Source organism: Ranitomeya imitator, chromosome 8, assembly GCF_032444005.1.
Source record: "Ranitomeya imitator isolate aRanImi1 chromosome 8, aRanImi1.pri, whole genome shotgun sequence".
Classification (NCBI taxonomy): domain Eukaryota; kingdom Metazoa; phylum Chordata; class Amphibia; order Anura; family Dendrobatidae; genus Ranitomeya; species Ranitomeya imitator.
In genome coordinates, this window is record NC_091289.1 from 33072992 (window position 1) to 33093278 (window position 20287).

At 42.8% G+C, this 20287-nt stretch overlaps 1 protein-coding gene across 2 annotated transcripts in view; it reads left to right on the forward strand.

Annotated features, from left to right (window-relative positions):
* Window positions 1-20005, forward strand: part of WNT5A (Wnt family member 5A) — a 46609-nt gene extending 26604 nt beyond the window's left edge. The window contains exon 5 of one of the 2 annotated variants that reach the window (XM_069736698.1): window positions 17558-20005. In XM_069736698.1, coding sequence (XP_069592799.1) covers window positions 17558-18016 — 459 coding nt within the window. In that variant the 3' untranslated portion in view covers window positions 18017-20005. The remainder of the gene's footprint in view (window positions 1-17557) is intronic. The other variant, XM_069736697.1, reaches the window with a different exon arrangement.
* The last annotated feature ends 282 nt before the right edge of the window (window positions 20006-20287 follow it).

Here is a 20287-nt window from a genome sequence, read left to right on the forward strand (position 1 = left end):
ATTACAATTTGCCGCGCAGTTTTGTGGGTTAATAATCTGCTCCCTTTCAAAATCAAACAGCAGCAGCTAATTTGCTATTGTCATTTTCAGCCCCATCTTGGCCTCTGTTTGGCCTTGCCCTAAGGCTGTGTTCACATATTCGTGACCTGTCCATGCGCTGTCTCTTTTTTTTTTTTTCTCAGACTGCATGCGGACACAGAGTTTAATTGATCACCTTTTTAAAAAGCGATCAGTGTCTCAGGTGCGTTAGACTCGGAGCATGTCTTATTCCCATCCGGTTTCCAAATCAGACTGGGCCATTAAAGTCTTTGGGGATCCATAGAAATCGGATGAAACATGGAAGACAGACTTTGTGCTTAGGCGTTTAATGCATTTTTAATTTATCCATTGCTAAGAATCTATGAGGGGAGGGAGGGAATCAGTCTGATCTCCTTCAGTGACAAAAAAAAGGATGACACCTGTGGGAAAAAGCTCCCCAAAAGTCAGTTGTTTTGTATGGTAATGCTCGCATGGATGTGTCAATGTAGCTGTAAGGTACTAGCGATTTGGGGTAGTCATGGACGAGCTGCTGCTTCTGCACGCTCTTACACCCAACAGGAGAATCGTGTCCCAGTCTCGGTGTGCTGTTAGGTGTGGGGTGTATCACAATCACTTGTGGGCCATAGGCCTCCACTGACTCCAGACTTCCATCTTCAAGAACCACCGCACACAATCCAGGGGACACCAAATGTTTTTGAACAGTTCATGGTTATTACAGTGGACCACGTGAGATGGGGAAGAACAGGTTTTAGTCTTTCCCTCAGGTACCAGACATAACTTCAACCCTAGCACTTGTTCTGCATGGAGCGTCCCTTTTCCTGTTCTCTCCACTAACTCTAGGGATTCCTCTCCACCAATATCAGTGCACCCGAATTCCATTTCCTTCTGCCTTGTCCATGTGCATCTTTCCCTGCAGGCATGATTTGCCAGATATCCCTGATGCCAATGTTGAGGTCCTGGGCCTGACCGTAAGACCCGCACTAAGGGTATGTGCACACGTCAGGTTTTTTTCCTGACAAAATCCGGAGAATTCTGCCAGAAATTCGCGTTTTTTTCCGCGCGGTTTTTGCACGTTTTTTGCGCAAATTTTTTGCGGATTTTTTGCGGAATATTAGCTTTTTTTTTTTTTTTTTTTTCCTGAAAGTCATTTTGGCTTAGAAATCCGCAAAAAATCCGCAAAAAGAATGAGCATGTCCATTTTTTTTGCGGTAAAAAACGCATCCATCTGAACAAAAAATCCAGAATGCATTCTAAATGATAGGATGCATATTTTTAGTGTTTTTGATGCGGATTTATAGCGTCTTTATAGCGAAATTCCGCAAAAAAACGCTAAAAATCCGGACGTGTGCACATACCCTCAAGGGTTATATGGAAATCCTCTTCCCCGAGTGATAGGCCCATGTTGGCCCTGACAGCCCACTGCACTTGACCTCAATAGTGAACTTGCTTATCTTTCCATTTACTATTGATTCCCTAAAACAGGAAGTGCTTCCCCTTTTATTAACACTATTGCCCTCCCATCCGTGGGCCTGCACCTAACATTAACTATTTCTTATCTCTACAGTATATTACTAATAACATTTTCCCCTTCTATCTATAAAGTCCCATGAGGTAAAGTAGGCATTGTGAACCATGAGCTTTACCAATTTGGATGAGGCAGCATGGGAAATATTTGCGTCAATTCCTCCTGGTGTTGTCTCCTTTTTGAAATATTACCTATTTGTATACTTGTTTCAACCAAGAGTATTGGTACTTGAGTACTAAACTAATAAGAGAAGTATTTAGCACACACTACAGACTTGTGAAAGAGCCCGCCGTTGGCTTATACCATTAATTGTTCAAGTAGCTGTCAGTGTTATAAATTCATAGCCACAACTAAAGGGACTAATTGGCATTTAAGCAGTTTTCTAATATATTCTTAAAGTGATTGTTTAGAGTTTTTTTCCATCTTTTTAATTTTATATCCTAGCTATGATACTTTGTCCACTCTCCCGTTGACATGCCCAATAGTGTGCTATACTCCATGCACCCCTCCAGGCTCGGACTGGCCCACAGGGGAACAGGAGAATCCTCCGATGGGCCCCTTTGCAGGACTGCTAATAAGTAGTGTTCCTCACATGATTCACAATTTGCAGAAAGGGGTATCTAATTATTCATTAAATAAGCTAGCCAAATTACTATTATTTAAAAGCAAAAATTTGTGTACTAGGGTCAGGTTATTTATTTTTACATGTAGCTGAACAGTTGGACCACGAGAGTCAATTTTACCGGTGGGCTTTTGCCAATCCAGTCCGATGCTTCACCCCTCCCATGTTCATGTAGTCCTAAGTGATGTTACATGCATACGCCGGGTGAAGCATCATTTTCATAGCACATGCGCACTGCTTTCACTACACATGCGCAGTGAGCCAACCGGGAATCGGACTGTCCACTTAAGAGACATTTTAAATGTAGTATAGCTCTTTCCAAATGGAAGAAAATTGTCACTCCAGAGTTGCACATCCGTAGCATTGCCTTGACTCTGGTAAGATCAATCAATTCCTTTCCTAAGGTTACTGTCTACTCATATTAAGCAGCCAGTCAGAACCATACTCCTGTTTGATGAAAAACGAATTCTCTAAAGCAGTGTTCCCCAACTCTGGCCCTCAAGAGCAACCAACAGGTCACATTTTCAGGATTTCCTTAGTATCACACAGGTGATTGAATTTGTGCCTGTCCAGGTGATGCAATTATCACCTGGGCAATACTAAGGAGATCCTGAAGACATGACCTGTTGGTGGCTCTTGAGGACCGGAGTTGGGGAATCCTGCTCTAAAGGATAGAACCTTGAGACATGATTTGAGTTGTCAGCTGTTGTGAATTCTGTTGTCGGGCTCCCTCCTGTGGTCATGAATGGTACTTCGGCTGGTTCTGTCCATGGACTTCCTCTGGTGGGTGTTTCTGAGTTTCACAGGTGACGAGGTTAATTCGTTAGCTGCTGCTCTATTTAACTCCACTTAGATCTTTGCTCCATGCCACCTGTCAATGTTCCAGTATTGGTCTAGTTCACTCCTGGATCGTTCTTGTGACCTGTCTTCCTATCAGAAGCTAAGTTCCAGCTTTTATTTCTTTGGTTTGCTATTTTTCTGTCCAGCTTGCTATTTAATTTGTTGTCTTGCTTGCTGGAAGCTCTGGGATGCAGAGGGAGCGCCTCCGCACCGTGAGTCGGTGCGGAGGGTGTTTTTGCGCCCTCTGCGTGGTCTTTTTGTAGGTTTTTGTGCTGACCGCAAAGTAACCTTTCCTATCCTCGGTCTGTTCAGTAAGTCGGGCCTCACTTTGCTAAATCTATTTCATCTCTGTGTTTGTATTTTCATCTTTACTCACAGTCATTATATGTGGGGGGCTGCCTTTTCCTTTGGGGAATTTCTCTGAGGCAAGGTAGGCTTTATTTTTCTATCTTCAGGGCTAGCTAGTTTCTTAGGCTGTGCCGAGTTGCATAGGGAGCGTTAGGCGCAATCCACGGCTATTTCTAGTGTGTTTGATAGGTTTAGGGATTGCGGTCAGCAGAGTTCCCACGTCCCAGAGCTCGTCCTTATTATCAGTAACTATCAGGTCATTCCGTGTGCTCTTAACCACCAGGTCCATTATTGTCCTGACCACCAGGTCATAACAGTCAGCCAAACCAGAGACTGATCTTGACATGCATGGATGCTATCTATTTGTGGCACTGAAGAGACAGTTTTGTCACTACGGGAAGAGAGCTATTTTTTATTCTTTTTATTAGGGAATCTCTATGTTAAAGAAACCTTTTGTGAGTGTACTACATCTGTAGTATGGGAAATTTTAAAATTTAGAAATGAGTGAATCAAATTTGCATTACATTGTTTTTTAGAATTTGCCGGCTTCAACAAATTGCTAACCATTTGCAATACGCTTGACATGAGTTGCCTAAAATGGTTACCACTACTTTACATATCCGCCACAAAAGAATCAAATGACCTCGGGCAGCTTCTCTATAATATCTTGAAGCTAATACATTACATGGTATGGCCCAGTCAATCAGGAAGGACAGTCATAGCCTGTACAAAGGCTGAAGAGGAGAATTCAGCAGCCATTTTGTGGAGAATCTGGATAGTGATGGCTTAGCTGTGGAGATGGGGAAATTTAAAGCCATAAAACACTGAATGAGATGTAGATGGTGTGTGACAACACAACAGAAGAAGTCTTTGTTTTTTGAGCAAATGGAGGCTTTGAAATACTTTTGTTTTGTACAAATGGAATTTTCTGGGAAAATTTGGCAAATTTGAATTTTAAAATATTCACTCATCTCTGGTTAAAATGTAACCCCTTCATGACATGAAATTTAACCCCTCAGTGACAGCGACATTAAGAGAGCGGGGAGAGCGAGAAAGAAAGCTCCAACTGGCACAATGCAATTGTGATTATGCTGTGCCGATTGTCTTCATGGTGACCCCTGGCCAAAAGATAACCGCAAGGTCACCCAGGTACAGTGGTCTGTAAGCTCCTGCTCAGAACAGGAGTTGACTTGCCTCCTTATCTGATACACTGACCCAGTGCCCTGTAATGCCAAAGCATTGTTAAGTATTAGATCTGCGCTCAGGGCAGGGAAAGTCTACGTCCCATTTTAAGACAAGGTAAAAAAAATTTTTTTAGAAAATTGTAAAAATATATAAAAAAAATCACAAAATAAAGAATAAAATAAATAAACAACAAAAAACCTTAATCTGCTAAATACATGTAATTATGTAAAAACAAAAATAAAAAAGTGCACCTTTAGCAATACCATGTCCAGAACAACTTGACCTATAAAACTGTTCCATCAATTGGACACTTCAGTGAACACAGTTTAGAAAAAAAGTGGCAAAAACAAAGCTTTTGTTTTTATCATGCTGCTAAATAAAACTCAATCAAAAAGTCAAATGGAGATAAAAATGGTATAGCTGAAAACATTATCTTGTCCTGCAAAAAAACTTTTACCGCACTCCCACCTCCAAAAAAATTCCTGAACTGTTGGTTTTTGTTCATTCTGCCTCCCAAAAATCAGAATTGGAAGAGATCAAAAAAGTTATTTGACCTAAAATAAAGACATCAACGCATTTCACAAAAAACAAACCCTTACATGACTGTCAGGAGAAATATAGGGCAAATTAGATCTCTCAAAATGAGGATGCAAAAATTTTGTTTAGCAAAAAAGTCTTTTAGCGTGTAACAGCTGCCAAACCTAAAAAAAAATAAAAAATAAAACCGGCATCGCACTGACCCAAAGAATAAAGTAGTCTAATCACTTATACTGCACAATGAATGGTGTAAAAAGTAAATAAACCAATTCTTCACCTGCTGTTAATTTGTTCATTCTGCCTCCCAAAGATCATAGTAAAGCTTGGAGCACATTTGTCCTATGCTCTGTGCTGAGCGCTTGTGCTGGAGTTTCTGTGTAAATCTCTGAATTGCGTGATTCAGACAGAACCCTCGACAAAATATTCCCTCTGAGACAGATGGAGGCACTGTGGACACTGGCCTGTGATTCGGTGGTGCCTGTCTTTTTAGGCGTTCATAACAGCACAGTCGGCCATAGTTTAGTGAACTTCTTAAAAGGACACTGCTAAGCAGTGGCCAGACGGCGTCCAGAGCAATTCTGCTGCCGCATTATAGTGAATGGATCCCTCGAGGTTTCATCTGAATCATGTCTTTCGGAGATTTAGATGGAAACCCCAATATAAGTGCTCAGCATGGAGCACAGGATAATTGTGATCCAAAATGTTATGTAAAATGTTCACAATATAAGCTTTAACTCGGTCCACTAAAAAGCAAGTCACCACTCAGGTCCATCATCTATTTTTGGAAATATAGTGGACTTACACGTTGCTGGTAGCACAGAGGCTCTGGAGAAGCAAAATGGATCCTTGCCCCCCAAAAGAAATCCAGCGCTCCAAAATCCAAATGCCTCCCTTGCTTCTGAGCACCATAGTATGTCTAAACCGCGGTAGCATCCATGTTTTGCATTTCTGTAGTGATGAGATCCCGCACGAGCTGGGCACAATGTATGGGTACTACAACATATAGGCACTATAATGGCAGTTTGCAATTATCACTCACAGCAATGTTCACTGCTGCTTGTTTCTGGCAAATACCCATGGAGTCAAAAATCGTCACTACAACTGTAGATAAATTCCCAAAGTCGTATAATTTCCAAAATAGCATCACTTGAGGGGGGCTTCTCTTCTGGCAATTAGGGGCTCTGTATATGGAGTACGCAAACTGTTCTATGATATTTTGTTCTCCAAGAATCAAATAGTGCTCCATCCTTCCGAAATCTTGCCGTGTGGGTAAACCATACCATACAGCCACATGTAGGGTATAGCAACATTCCGCAGAAATTGTGACACAAATTGTGATGGTATTTTTACGCATTTCCCTATGTGACAATGTAAAATCTGGGGTTAAAATAATTTTTTTTTTGTCTTTTAAAAATGTAATTACATTTTCTTCCCTGCCCAATGGTATAAAATTCTGTGACACACCTGTGCTGTCAATATGATCACTGCACCTCTAGATGAATTCAATGAAATGTGTAGTTTTGTAAAATGAGGTCACTTATGGGGGTTCTACTATTCTGGCACTTTAGGGGTTCTGCCAATGTGACATGGCACCCGAAAATCATTCCAGCAAAATGTGCACTACTCTATGGCGCGCCTTCCCTTATGAGCTTTACACTGTGCGTGAAAAGTGGTTTTCAACCACTTATGAGGTATTGTGGAACATATTTTGTTTTCCATTTTTTTTTCCTATAAATCCCTTTTGATAATTGAAAGCTTGAGGCAAAAGTAACTTTTTAATAGGAACAAATGGTAATTTTCCATTGACTCAGCCCAATGTTATACAATTCTGTGAATCACTTGAAGGTTAAAAAGGCTCTCTACACCCCTAGATGAATTCCGCAAGAGGTCTGGTTTCCAAAATGGGGTCATTTATCTGTGTATCTGCTGTTCTGGCATGTCAGGAGTAGAGTTGAGCGACCTTGACCTTTTTAGAGTCGAGCCGGGTTTCGCGAAACCCGACTATCTCAAAAGTCGGGTCGAGTGAAATCGGCCGATTATGACGTAAAGTCGGGATCGACCGAAACACGAAACCCAATGCAAGTCAATGGGGCAGCATAGTCGGCAGTGAGTGGGGGCCAGGAAAACACCTAGAGTGCCCATTTTAATGTCAAAACCATCCATTCTTCTTAATGAAGCTTGTCAAGCGTAATTTACCTTATAATAATTGGAAGGCATTTGAAATTGGGGGTCATTTGGCTAAAGTTGTGGGGGGTAGGGCTGGTTCAAGTAATTAGTGGGCCCAGGAAATCTGGACCACGTCACGGCAGTGGAGCAGGGAGAGGTAAGTATTTCAACTTTGCAAGTGCTGTGAACCTGAGCAAGCAGGGGGGGCCCACTCGTTGGCATTGGCACTGGCACAGGGCCCCTCGAAGTACAGCGGTGTGTTTGCACGGCGGGGGCGCCTCCCACCGGCAGCAACACTTTTGCGTACTATGAGAGGCCCTGTGCCAGTGACGTCGCCAACTAGTATTCCTCCCCCCACCTGATGAAGGAACCTGCACTTTCATCTGCACCTTCCTCTTTGTCCCCGTGTAAGGTGGTATGGTATGCGGGAAGAGCAACCTGACTTTCAGCAGGGTCACAATGTTGTTGTGTAGCGTGCACGGGGAATGTTGCGTTATGGGTCAATGTACCAGCAGACTCATCTATCACTGGCTGGGCAATGGGCAGGATGAGGAGGAAACACAGATATAGGCCCAAAGAATAAAGTTGGCTAAATGCAGTTCAAAATTGGTAACACAGGAATAACCAGGGGGCATTGCAGTGGAGGACAACTGGAATGAGAGGCTGACACAGAGAGTAGGCCCAAATCAGTAAGTAGTCGAAATGCAGTTCAAAATTGGCAACCGTAGTAAACAGGCGGCACAGCTTTGTTCAGTGGAGGAGAACAGCAAGGAGTGGCAGACACCGATAGTAGGCCCCAACCCAACTAGTAGGCCAAATGCAGTCTAACATTAACAACTACTTAACGAGCGCCTGAAAACGGAATTTCAGGACAGGAAACCAGGAGAACAGCAAGGAGCGGCAGACACTGTTAGTAGGCCCCAAACCAACTAGTACGCCAAATGCAGTTGTTCCATTTAACCACAATTTAACGAGAGCCTGAAGATAGAAGCTCAGGAAAGGCAACCTGGAGAACACCTTGGAGTGTAACACACCATCTCTCTCCACCCCATACCCATTTTGTAGGCCTAATGCAGTGTAGTTTTCTACAACTACTAAACGAGAGTCGGAAGACCGAAGCAATGGCAAGGAAACCTGGGGAACACCTTGGAGTGTAACACACCATCTCTCTCCACCCGATACCCATTTTGTAGGCCTAATGCAGTGTAGTTTTCTACAACTACTAAACGAGAGTCGGAAGACCGAAGCAATGGCAAGGAAACCTGGGGAACACCTTGGAGTGTAACACACCATCTCTCTCCACCCCATACCCAATTTGTAGGCCTAATGCAGCCTACTTTCCGACAACTACTAAACGAGAGCATGAAGATCGAAGCTCAGGAAAGGCAACCTGGGGAACATCTTGGAGTTTAACACACCCTCTCTCTACACCACGGAAGGGCTGATTCTTAGGAAGGAAGGCTGTCGGAAAGAAGCAGGGCACGTCCGAGGGTTATTATATTCTTATTAGGTATATACTCACCCTCGGACGCGCCCTGCTTCTTTATTTGTAATGAATGTTTATTTGCAATGTGGTTTTGACTTACTCTATTTTTTTGGTAAATAATGATTTTATTATTTTCATTGTTTTGCATCTTCTTGGCAATAATATAAAGAAGACGCGACAGGACAACACTCGGTGGATGCCATATCTGTGTTTAAAATTGAAAAAACCTTTCAGTTAACTACTTGCAGGAGAAAGTTATTGTAGCTGGTGGCCATTTTTAGTACTGTACCAGATTTTTGTTGTATGTGTTTGTTTTTAATGTTAAAATGTCTGCATTTGATATCTCTCCAGTATTTTCTTTTTTATAAGCAAAATACTTATTTTTATATTTTCTGATGTTGGTTCAAGGGGTACACGGGCAGCAGTAGACAGGTCAGTGGAGGCCTAGTGGAAGGAGGGACCGCAGACAGGCTTTGAAGGCCTAACATAATAAATTGGGCTGGCTGTAGGCAATTTAAAATTGGTTCCAGGGGAACACGGGCAGCAGTGGCCTGGTCAGTGTAGTAGTAGTGGAAAGAACGGGCCGCAGACAGGCTTCGAAGGCCTAACATAACAAAAATTGGGATGTAGGCAATTTACAATTGGTTCCAGGGGAACACGGACAGCAGTAGACAGGTCAGTGGAGGCCTAGTGGAAGGAGGGACCGCAGACAGGCTTCGAAGCCCTAACATAATAAATTGGGCTGGCTGTAGGCAATTTAAAATTGGTTCCAGGGGAACACGGGCAGCAGTAGACAGGTCAGTGGAGGCCTAGTGGAAGGAGGGACCGCAGACAGGCTTCGAAGCCCTAACATAATAAATTGGGCTGGCTGTAGGCAATTTAAAATTGGTTCCAGGGGAACACGGGCGGCAGTAGACAGGTCAGTGGAGGCCTAGTGGAAGGAGGGACCGCAGACAGGCTTCGAAGCCCTAACATAATAAATTGGGCTGCCTGTAGGCAATTTAAAATTGGTTCCAGGGGAACACGGGCGGCAGTAGACAGGTCAGTGGAGGCCTAGTGGAAGGAGGGACCGCAGACAGGCTTCGAAGCCCTAACATAATAAATTTGGCTGGCTGTAGGCAATTTAAAATTGGTTCCAGGGGAACACGAGCAGCAGTAGACAGGTCAGTGGAGGCCTAGTGGAGGGAGGGACCGCAGACAGGCTTCGAAGCCCTAACATAATAAATTGGGCTGGCTGTAGGCAATTTAAAATTGGTTCCAGGGGAACACGGGCAGCAGTAGACAGGTCAGTGGAGGCCTAGTGGAAGGAGGGACCGCAGACAGGCTTCGAAGCCCTAACATAATAAATTGGGCTGGCTGTAGGCAATTTAAAATTGGTTCCAGGGGAACACGGGCAGCAGTAGACAGGTCAGTGGAGGCCTAGTGGAAGGAGTGACCGCAGACAGGCTTCGAAGGCCTAACATAAGAAAAATGTCAATACAATGGTATTGACAGTGCCAGGCATTGAAGGATATCAGCGCATAGACTAAACATTGGTGGAGCTGTGAGAGAAAATTTTGCAAGTCGTAGAGCACTGTTTGACCTGGGGGGGGGGACTGTCTTGTGGCCGGCGGTACAGGCCCAGGGCCCCTCATATTACAACGGTGTGTCTGACGTTGGGTGCGCACCACCACCGCCAGACACTTTATTGTACTATGAGGGACCTAGTGGCAGTGCCGTCGACCAAAAGCGGGCACACCCACCTCTTCAGACAAACAGTACTCTCACGGGTGCTGGCGCCAAGTGGCGATGCCACGGCCCCGTGTGGGGACTTTGGCCATTTAGGGAGGTGTTAACATGTCGGATGCTGGACAATCAGGTGCTGCAAATTACGAGATTGGAAAAGTCGTTCAGAATAGTCCACAGGCAAGACCTTTACATAGGAAAGCTAGGTGTCAGCCGGGCAAGGTGGGGCAAAAGATTTCGAAATCCAGTTGTGGTTCATTTTAATGAAGGTTAGATCATCTACATTTTGGGTAGCCAGACGAGTCCTTTTTTCTGTTAGTATTGAACCTGCAGCACTGAATACTCTTTCTGATAGGACACTAGCTGCCAGGCAAGCAAGCTCCTGCAATGCATATTCTGCCAATTCTGGCCAGGTGCCTAATTTTGATGCCCAGTAATCAAATGGGAATGACGGTTGAGGGAGAACGTCGATAAGGGATGAAAAATAGTTAGTAACCATACTGGACAAATGTTGTCTCCTGTCACTTTGAATTGATGCTGCAGTACCTGTCCTGTCTGCGGTCATAGCAAAATCACTCCACAACCTGGTCAGAAAACCCCTCTGGCCAACGCCACTTCTGATTTCTGCCCCTCTAACACCTCTGGTATGCTGGCCCCTGCAGCTCGTGTTAGAATGATCACGGGCGCTGTGTGCAGGGAATGCCAGAAGCAAACGGTCAATAAGAGTTGATTGTTTGGTTGCTAATATTAGTTCCAAGTTCTCATGTGGCATTATATTTTGCAATTTGCCTTTTATAGCGAGGATCAAGGAGGCAGGCCAACCAGTAATCGTCATCGTTCATCATTTTTGTTATGCGTGTGTCCCTTTTGAGGATACGTAAGGCATAATCCGCCATGTGGCCCAAAGTTCCAGTTCTCAAATCTGTGGTTGTGCTTGGTTGAGGGGCAGTTTCAGGCAAATCCACGTCACTTGTGTCCCTCCAAAAACCAGAACCCGGCCTTGCCGCGCCAACAATTTCCACTGGCCCCGGAAAAGCTTCCTCATTAAAAATATAATCATCCCCATCATCCTCCTCGTCCTCCTCCTCCTGTTCGCCCGCTACCTCGTCCTGTACACTACCCTGGCCAGACAATGGCTGACTGTCATCAAGGCTTTCCTCTTCCTCAGCTGCAGACGCCTGATCCTTTATGTGCGTCAAACTTTGCATCAGCAGACGCATTAGGGGGATGCTCATGCTTATTATGGCGTTGTCTGCACTAACCAGCCGTGTGCATTCCTCAAAACACTGAAGGACTTGACACATGTCTTGAATCTTCGACCACTGCACACCTGACAACTCCATGTCTGCCATCCTACTGCCTGCTCGTGTATGTGTATCCTCCCACAAAAACATAACAGCCCGCCTCTGTTCACACAGTCTCTGAAGCATGTGCAGTGTTGAGTTCCACCCTGTTGCAACGTCTATGATTAGGCGATGCTGGGGAAGGTTCAAAGAACGCTGATAGGTCTGCATACGGCTGGAGTGTACGGGCGAACGGCGGATATGTGAGCAAAGTCCACGCACTTTGAGGAGCAGGTCGGATAACCCCGGATAACTTTTCAGGAAGCACTGCACCACCAGGTTTAAGGTGTGAGCCAGGCAAGGAATGTGTTTCAGTTGGGAAAGGGAGATGGCAGCCATGAAATTCCTTCCGTTATCACTCACTACCTTGCCTGCCTCAAGATCTACAGTGCCCAGCCACGACTGCGTTTCTTTCTGCAAGAACTCGGACAGAACTTCAGCGGTGTGTCTGTTGTCGCCCAAACACTTCATAACCAATACAGCCTGCTGACGTTTGCCAGTAGCTGCCCCATAATGGGAGACCTGGTGTGCAACAGTGGCAGCTGCGGATGGAGTGGTTGTGCGACTGCGGTCTGTGGACGAGGTCTCGCTTCTGCAGGAGGACGAAGAGGAGGAGGAGGGGGTGCGAACGGCTACAGCCAACTGTTTCCTAGACCATGGGCTAGGCAGAACTGTCCCAAACTTGCTGTCCCCTGTGGACCCTGCATCCACCACATTTACCCAGTGTGCCGTGATGGACACGTAACGTCCCTGGCCATGCCTACTGGTCCATGCATCTATTGTCAGGTGCACCTTTGTGCTCACAGATTGCCTGAGTGCATGGACGATGCGCTCTTTAACATGCTGGTGGAGGGCTGGGATGGCTTTTCTGGAAAAAAAGTGTCGACTGGGTAGCTCGTAGCGTGGTACAGCGTAGTCCATCAGGGCTTTGAAAGCTTCGCTTTCAACTAACCGGTAGGGCATCATCTCTAACGAGATTAGTCTAGCTATGTGGGCGTTCAAACCCTGTGTACGCGGATGCGAGGCTAAGTACTTCCTTTTTCTAACCTTAGTCTCATGTAGGGTGAGCTGGACTGGAGAGCTGGAGATCGTGGAACTAGCGGGGGTGCCGGTGGACATGGCAGACTGAGAGACGGTGGGAGATGGTATTGTTGCCGCCGGTGCCCTAGATGCAGTGTTTCCTACTACGAAACTGGTGATTCCCTGACCCTGACTGCTTTGGCCTGGCAAAGAAACCTGCACAGATACTGCAGGTGGTGCAGAAAATGGTGGCCCTACACTGCCGGAAGGGATGTTGCGTTGATGACTAGCTTCATTGGCCGAGGGTGCTACAACCTTAAGGGACGTTTGGTAGTTAGTCCAAGCTTGCAAATGCATGGTGGTTAAATGTCTATGCATGCAACTTGTATTGAGACTTTTCAGATTCTGCCCTCTGCTTAAGGTAGTTGAACATTTTTGACAGATGACTTTGCGCTGATCAATTGGATGTTGTTTAAAAAAAATGCCAGACTGCACTCTTTCTAGCATCGGATACCTTTTCAGGCATTGCAGACTGAGCTTTAACCGGATGGCCACGCTGTCCTCCAACAGGTTTTGACTTTGCCACGCGTTTTGGGCAAGTTACGGGCCCGGCAGATGGAACCTGTTGCGATGTTGATGCCTGCTGCGGCCCCTCCTCCTCCGCTTCAGAACTGCTGCCACCTGCACCCTGTTCCCCCAATGGCTGCCAATCGGGGTCAAGAACTGGGTCATCTATTACCTCTTCTTGTAGCTCGTGTGCAACTTCGTCTGTGTCACCGTGTCGGTCGGTGGTATTGCGTTCATGATGGGGCAACATAGTCTCATCAGGGTCTGATTCTTGATTAGCACCCTGCGAGGGCAATGTTGTGGTCTGAGTCAAAGGACCAGCATAGTAGTCTGGCTGTGGCTGTGCATCAGTGCACTCCATGTCAGATTCAACTTGTAATGGGCATGGACTGTTAACTGCTTCACTTTCTAAGCCAGGGACGGTATGTGTAAAGAGCTCCATGGAGTAACCCGTTGTGTCGCCTGCTGCATTCTTCTCTGCTGTTGTTTTTGCTGAAGAGGACAAGGAAGCGACTTGTCCCTGACTGTGAACATCCACTAACGACGCGCTGCTTTTACTTTTACCAGTTTCACGAGAGGAGGCAAAAGAGCTAGAGGCTGAGTCAGCAAGATAAGCCAAAACTTGCTCTTGCTGCTCCGGCTTTAAAAGCGGTTTTCCTACTCCCAGAAAAGGGAGCGTTCGAGGCCTTGTGTAGCCAGACGACGAACCTGGCTCCACAGCTCCAGACTTAGGTGCAATATTTTTTTTCCCACGACCACCTGATGCTCCACCACTACCACTACCCTCATTACCAGCTGACAATGAACGCCCCCGGCCACGACCTCTTCCACCAGACTTCCTCATTGTTTTAAAAACGTTACCAAACTAACGGTATTTGTTGCTGTCACACAACTTACACGGTGAGCTATAACTTCAGTATGATTTAGCTACCCCTTTACAGGTGGGTGAGACCACAACGAAAATCAGGCACAATGTTACACACTCTGTTGTTGGTGGCAACAAATGAGAGAGATGCCACACACGCAGGACTGTCACTGAAGCGCAAATGTAAATATTAATCTCCCACTGATTTGTTTTTTTTTTTTTTTAAAAGGGAGACTTTAGAAAAAAAAAAATAATAAAAAAAAAAGATTTTTTAAGGAAAAAGGCTTTGTAGGGCCCACTGAGTGAGAGACGACGCACACAGGAGTCAGGAGTGGCACACAAGCCCAGAGGCCAATATTTATCTCCCACTGATTGATTTAGTGATTTTTTTCAGGTAGATTTTGGAACCCAAATCAAGCAAAAAAATTAATAGGCTTTCTATGGCCCACAATTGGAGAGAGAGAGATGGCACACCCAGGAGTCAAGACTGGCACACAAGCAGAAAGGGCAATATTAATCTCCCACTGATTTGATTTTTTTTTTTTTCAGGGAGACTTTAGAAAAAAAAAATACAAAAAAAATGATTTTTTCAGGAATAATTTAGAAACCAAATAAAACAAAAAATAGGCTTTCTAGGGCCCACTGAGTGAGAGATGACGCACACAGGAGTCAGGAGTGGCACACAAGCCCAGAGGCCAATATTTATCTCCCACTGATTGATTTATTGATTTTTTTCAGGTAGAATTTAGAACCCAAATCAACCCAAAAAATAAATAGGCTTTCTATGGCCCACTATTTGTGAGAGAGATGGCACGCTCAGGACTGGCACACAAGCCCAGAGGCCAATATTAATCTCCCACTTTTTTTTTTTCCCAGGGAAAATTTATAAACCCAATAAAAAAAATAATAAATAGGCTTTCTATGGCCTACTATCTGAGAGAGAGAGATAGCACGCTTAGGACTGGCACACAAGCCCAAAGGCCAATATTAATCTCCCACTGATTGATTTATTGATTTTTTCAGGTAGAATTTAGAACCCAAATCAAGCAAAAAAATTAATAGGCTTTCTATGGCCCACTGAGTGAGTGATGGCACACACAGGAGTCAGGAGTGGCACACAAGCCCTGAGGCCAATATTTTTCTCCCACTGATTGATGTTGTGATTTTTTCAGGTAGATTTTGGAACCCAAATCAAGCAAAAAAATAAATAGGCTTTCTATGGCCCACTGAGTGAGAGATGACACAGACAGGGATGGCACTCTAGCAGAAATGCCAATCTTAATCTCCCACAAAAAAAAAAAAAAAAAAAAAAGGAACTGTCCTTCAATTACTATCTCCCTGCAGTAATCTCAGCCAGGTATGGCAGGCAGCAATAAGGAGTGGACTGATGCACAAATTAAATAAAAAGTGTGGACAAACAAACAAGATAGCTGTGCAGAAAGGAAGGAACAAGAGTATTTGTGCTTTGAAAAAAGCAGTTGGTTTGCACAGCGGCGTACACACAGCAATGCAGCTATTAGGGAGCCTTCTAGGGCAGCCCAATGAGCTACAGCGCTGAGGGGGAAAAAAAAAAATGTAGCTTCCACTGTCCCTGCACACCGAAGGTGGTGTTGGGCAGTGGAAATCGCTACAGCACAAGCGGTTTGGTGGTTAATGGACCCTGCCTAACACTATCCCTGCTTCTGACGAAGCGGCAGCAACCTCTCCCTAAGCTCAGATCAGCAGCAGTAACATGGCGGTCGGCGGGAACGCCCCTTTATAGCCCCTGTGACGCCGCTGACAGCAAGCCAATCACTGCAATGCCCTTCTCTAAGATGGTGGGGACCAGGACCTATGTCATCACGCTGCCCACACTCTGCGTTTACCTTCATTGGCTGAGAAATGGCGCTTTTCGCGTAATTGAAACGCGACTTTGGCGCGAAAGTCGTGTACCGCATGGCCGACCCCGCACAGGGGTCGGATCGGGTTTCATGAAACCCGACTTTGCCAAAAGTCGGCGACTTTTGAAAATGAACGACCCGTTTCGCTCAACCCTAGTCAGGAGCTCTTCAAATGTGACATGGCATCTGTAATCTGTTCCAGCCAAAATTGAGCTCCAGAATTCAATTGACACTCCTTCCCTTCCGAGCCCTTCTGTGTGCCCAAACAGTAGTTTTCCTCCACATATGGGGTCACTTGAGGAGGTTTTCACTCTTTAAGCACTTCAGGGGCTCTGCAAATGTCACATTACGTGTGCGATCTTTTCAACCCAATTTTGTGCTGCAAAGGTCAAAAGGCCCTGCTTCCCTTCCGAGACCTGCCATGCACCCAAACAGTTGTTTTCCACCACATATGGGACATCGGCATTCTCAGGAGAAAATGAAAAAAATTGTTGTGCAATTTCTCCTGTTATCCTTGTAAAATGCTATATTTGGGGCTAAATGAACATTTTTGTGGGAAAAATTAAAATGTTAATTATTTCCTTCCACATTTCTTTAATTCCTGTGAAGCACCTAAAGGGTTAATAAACCTTTTTGAATGTGATTTTTAAACACTTTGGAGTTTGCGGTTTTAAAAATGGTGTCACTTTTGGGTATTTTCTGTCATATAGGCCATTCAGTCACTTCAAATGTGATGTAGTCCCTTGAAAATTTTTTTTTTATTTATTTTTTTTTATAAATTTTGTTCGAAAAATTAAATTAAAACGTTTACCCCTTCTAACTTCCCAAGAAAATTGTTTTTAAAAAATGTATGCTGATGTAAAGCAGACATATAGGAAATATTATTTATAAATTATTTTGCACAGCATGATTAACTGGTTTAGAGATGTAAAAATCAAAAATTTAGAAAATTGCGAAATCTTTTAAATTGTTTCCAAATTTCTGTTATATTTTTTTTTACAAATAAATGCAGTTTCAACCTAAATTTACCACGAAGATAAAGTACAATGTGTCATGAAAAAAACAGAATTGCTCATATTCATTTGAAGCGTTCCAGAGTTACTATAGGGAAAAAAAATGTCAATGTTCAGAATTCTAAAAATTGGCCTGGTCAGGAAGGTGAAAATAGGCTTTGGCGGGAAGAGGTTACAGCCAGACGGTGTGGATAGGATCTTGTAAGACTTGGAATAGTTCCCGATCAAACAAATAGTTTGGATAAACCTATAGGTATCACTAGTATGCATTCCGGGACGGTGATCACTCAACTGCTAAATTTTTGGACCAATTAGTCTGTATCTAATGTCTTGTCTGTATGTGTCCTTGAAGTTGACCATAGCCATCACACTAACCTTTTGTGTCTCTATTTACAGGCCGTAAGTGCTTTGGCTGACGTGGCCTGCAAATGTCATGGAGTCTCTGGTTCTTGCAGTCTTAAGACTTGTTGGCTCCAACTAGCTGACTTCCGGAAAGTGGGAGACCTACTAAAGGAGAAGTATGACAGTGCCGCAGCCATGAAACTCAACAGTCGCGGCAAACTGGTGCAAGTCAACAACAAGTTCAACGTTCCAACGACGAGCGATCTGGTTTACATCGATCCAAGTCCGGATTATTGTGTACGCAATGAAAGCACCGGGTCTTTGGGTACCCAAGGAAGGCTGTGCAATAAAACGTCAGAGGGCATGGACGGCTGCGAGCTCATGTGCTGCGGTAGAGGGTACGACCAGTTCAAAACCGTACAGACTGAGCGATGTCACTGCAAGTTTCACTGGTGCTGTTACGTCAAATGCAAGAAATGTACCGAGATTGTCGACCAGTTTGTATGCAAGTAAGGGGCAAAAGGAAATGACTATGGACAATATCGAATATCTGCTTTAATTTATAGAGGTCACTTACGAGTTGCAAACAGAAAGCAACTGGATCTAATTTTTCTTCATATCACACAGCCTCTCCTTGGAAAAGAACAAGTAATAGAAAAAAAAAAAATTTGAACTGAAAAATATTTATTGACAAAAATTAAAGACTTTTTTTTTTCTCAAAAAAAAAAAAAGTATATAATTAGATAAACTAAGACTGAAGCGCTCTGGATTTAGAACATGTATAGTAGGTTTATATGGATGAGAGGGAAGCAGACGGATGAAGACAAGTTGTTGTTTTTTTTTTTTGTTTTTTTGTTTTTTTTTATATATGAAATAGAAAAAAGCTGTGTTTTAATGGTTTATGGAGAATTCACTCCAAAAAGTTTCACAGTTCGGCAGTTCAGATGCAGAGATATTATTTTTGTTTTCTGACATTTTTTTATTTTTTTATATTGGGAACTACTACTTGTTGTGTGATACCTCTGGAGATGTTGGGATTGCACTTTGTATTCTGCATAAATTCTTTTCTATGTTTCAGATATTCATCATACACATTACCGATTTTTAATTCATATTGACGTATTCATCCTGTTCATTTTTACTTTCATAGTTCTAAGCCTAGAATGGTTAAAAGAGAAAAAATTGTGAAAAAATTAATTTTTTGTTTTGTTTTTTTGTTTTGTAATTTAACTTTTTGGACCTGTTTTTTTTTTTTTTTTTTTTTTCAATTTCCCCATCACATTGACCCTGATATAAAAAGAAATACATTTTTATATCTCATTCTGTATTTAGCCATTTTAAAATTCTTCAGTGAGGAAAGTCATTGTATGCAGTTTTTTAATAAGTCATACTTTTTTTTACATACTATTAATCCTATACACTAAACTTTTTACATGCAATATGGTTACATTTATGGGAAATTGTGGTCTGCTGTTTTCTATTTCAAAGCTTTTGTGACTATATGTATATATAACCCTAAATACTGCCAGTAATTAAATGTACGTATTTATTTACACATTTACCTAGGCAACGTTTCTTTTTTTTTTTTTTTATTTCAAATCGATAGTTTGGGGATTTTTATTTTTAAAGGGGTAAAAAAAATATGCCCTTTTCGACATGTTGTATGGATACATTTTGCAGAATCTTAACACTTTTGGTGTCCGGTTTCATGGGGGTCTCGTATAGTTAAAAGGACATATTTGATAAATGCTTCATGGGAATAAGGTATAGGGGAAAGCGAATAAAAGGGGTGGGTTTCACCAAGTATAGTGCACTTGAAACCATTTTTTTTTTCCTCCCAAATTCCTTTTGGCAGGGCATTACATACCAATATGAATTTTCTTAATTTAAAAGCCCTTTAAATATCCTTTAAAATAAGTTTTAAAAACTTTCAAAGAAACTTTTTACAAAAGCAGCAGCAATATTTTTTTATTCCTCTCGAAAAGTTATGACTTTTATAATTCATGAGTATTTCACATTTCCATGTTGTATTGTAAAAAATTTTTTATTTTTGTCTCCATTTACACCATTTTTTTTTTTTTTTTTTTTCACTACGGTTGAAAATGTTTTAATTTATTACCCATGCTTACCATAATATCTGTAGAAAACTACAACACCATTAAATTTCACTAAGCACTAATGAAATCATGGTTTGGATTTATTATGAAAAAAAAAAAAAATCCTATTTTTATATATATTTTGACTGCAAATTTTTTTTATTTTTTTACCCGTCCAGGCTATTGATTCAGAATTATTTAATGTAAAATATTTACTTATCCTTGAGAAATGTAAATTCTTTTTTTCTTCTTCCGCCTGTATATTGTACATGTAATGTACATATTTTGCAGCCCTATATGATTTGTATATTTCTCTGGTTCAAAAAAAAAAAAAAAAATCAACAAAAAGAACATGGCAATTGATACCATGAAAAGACACAAAATAAAAAATAATTTGTATTTTAAAGTGGCTTGATTTTAAGCATTTAACACAGAAATTCCAATTTTTTTTTTTTTCTGTAGGAAAAAAAAATGCTACATAAGTCTTTCTGCAACTGAAGCAAATCTAACATTCTGGCTTCACCAAGTTTAGGAAGAAAGGTCAAGGAACCATTATTATTTCAGATGTACATAATTAAAATGTTTGTATATGAAGTTTTGGCTGCAGTTGGGGGAACACACATCCCTGAAAGAGGATTATAGCTGCTGGTGTAATCGAAAACGTTTGGCTATAAAGAACTTTTAGAAT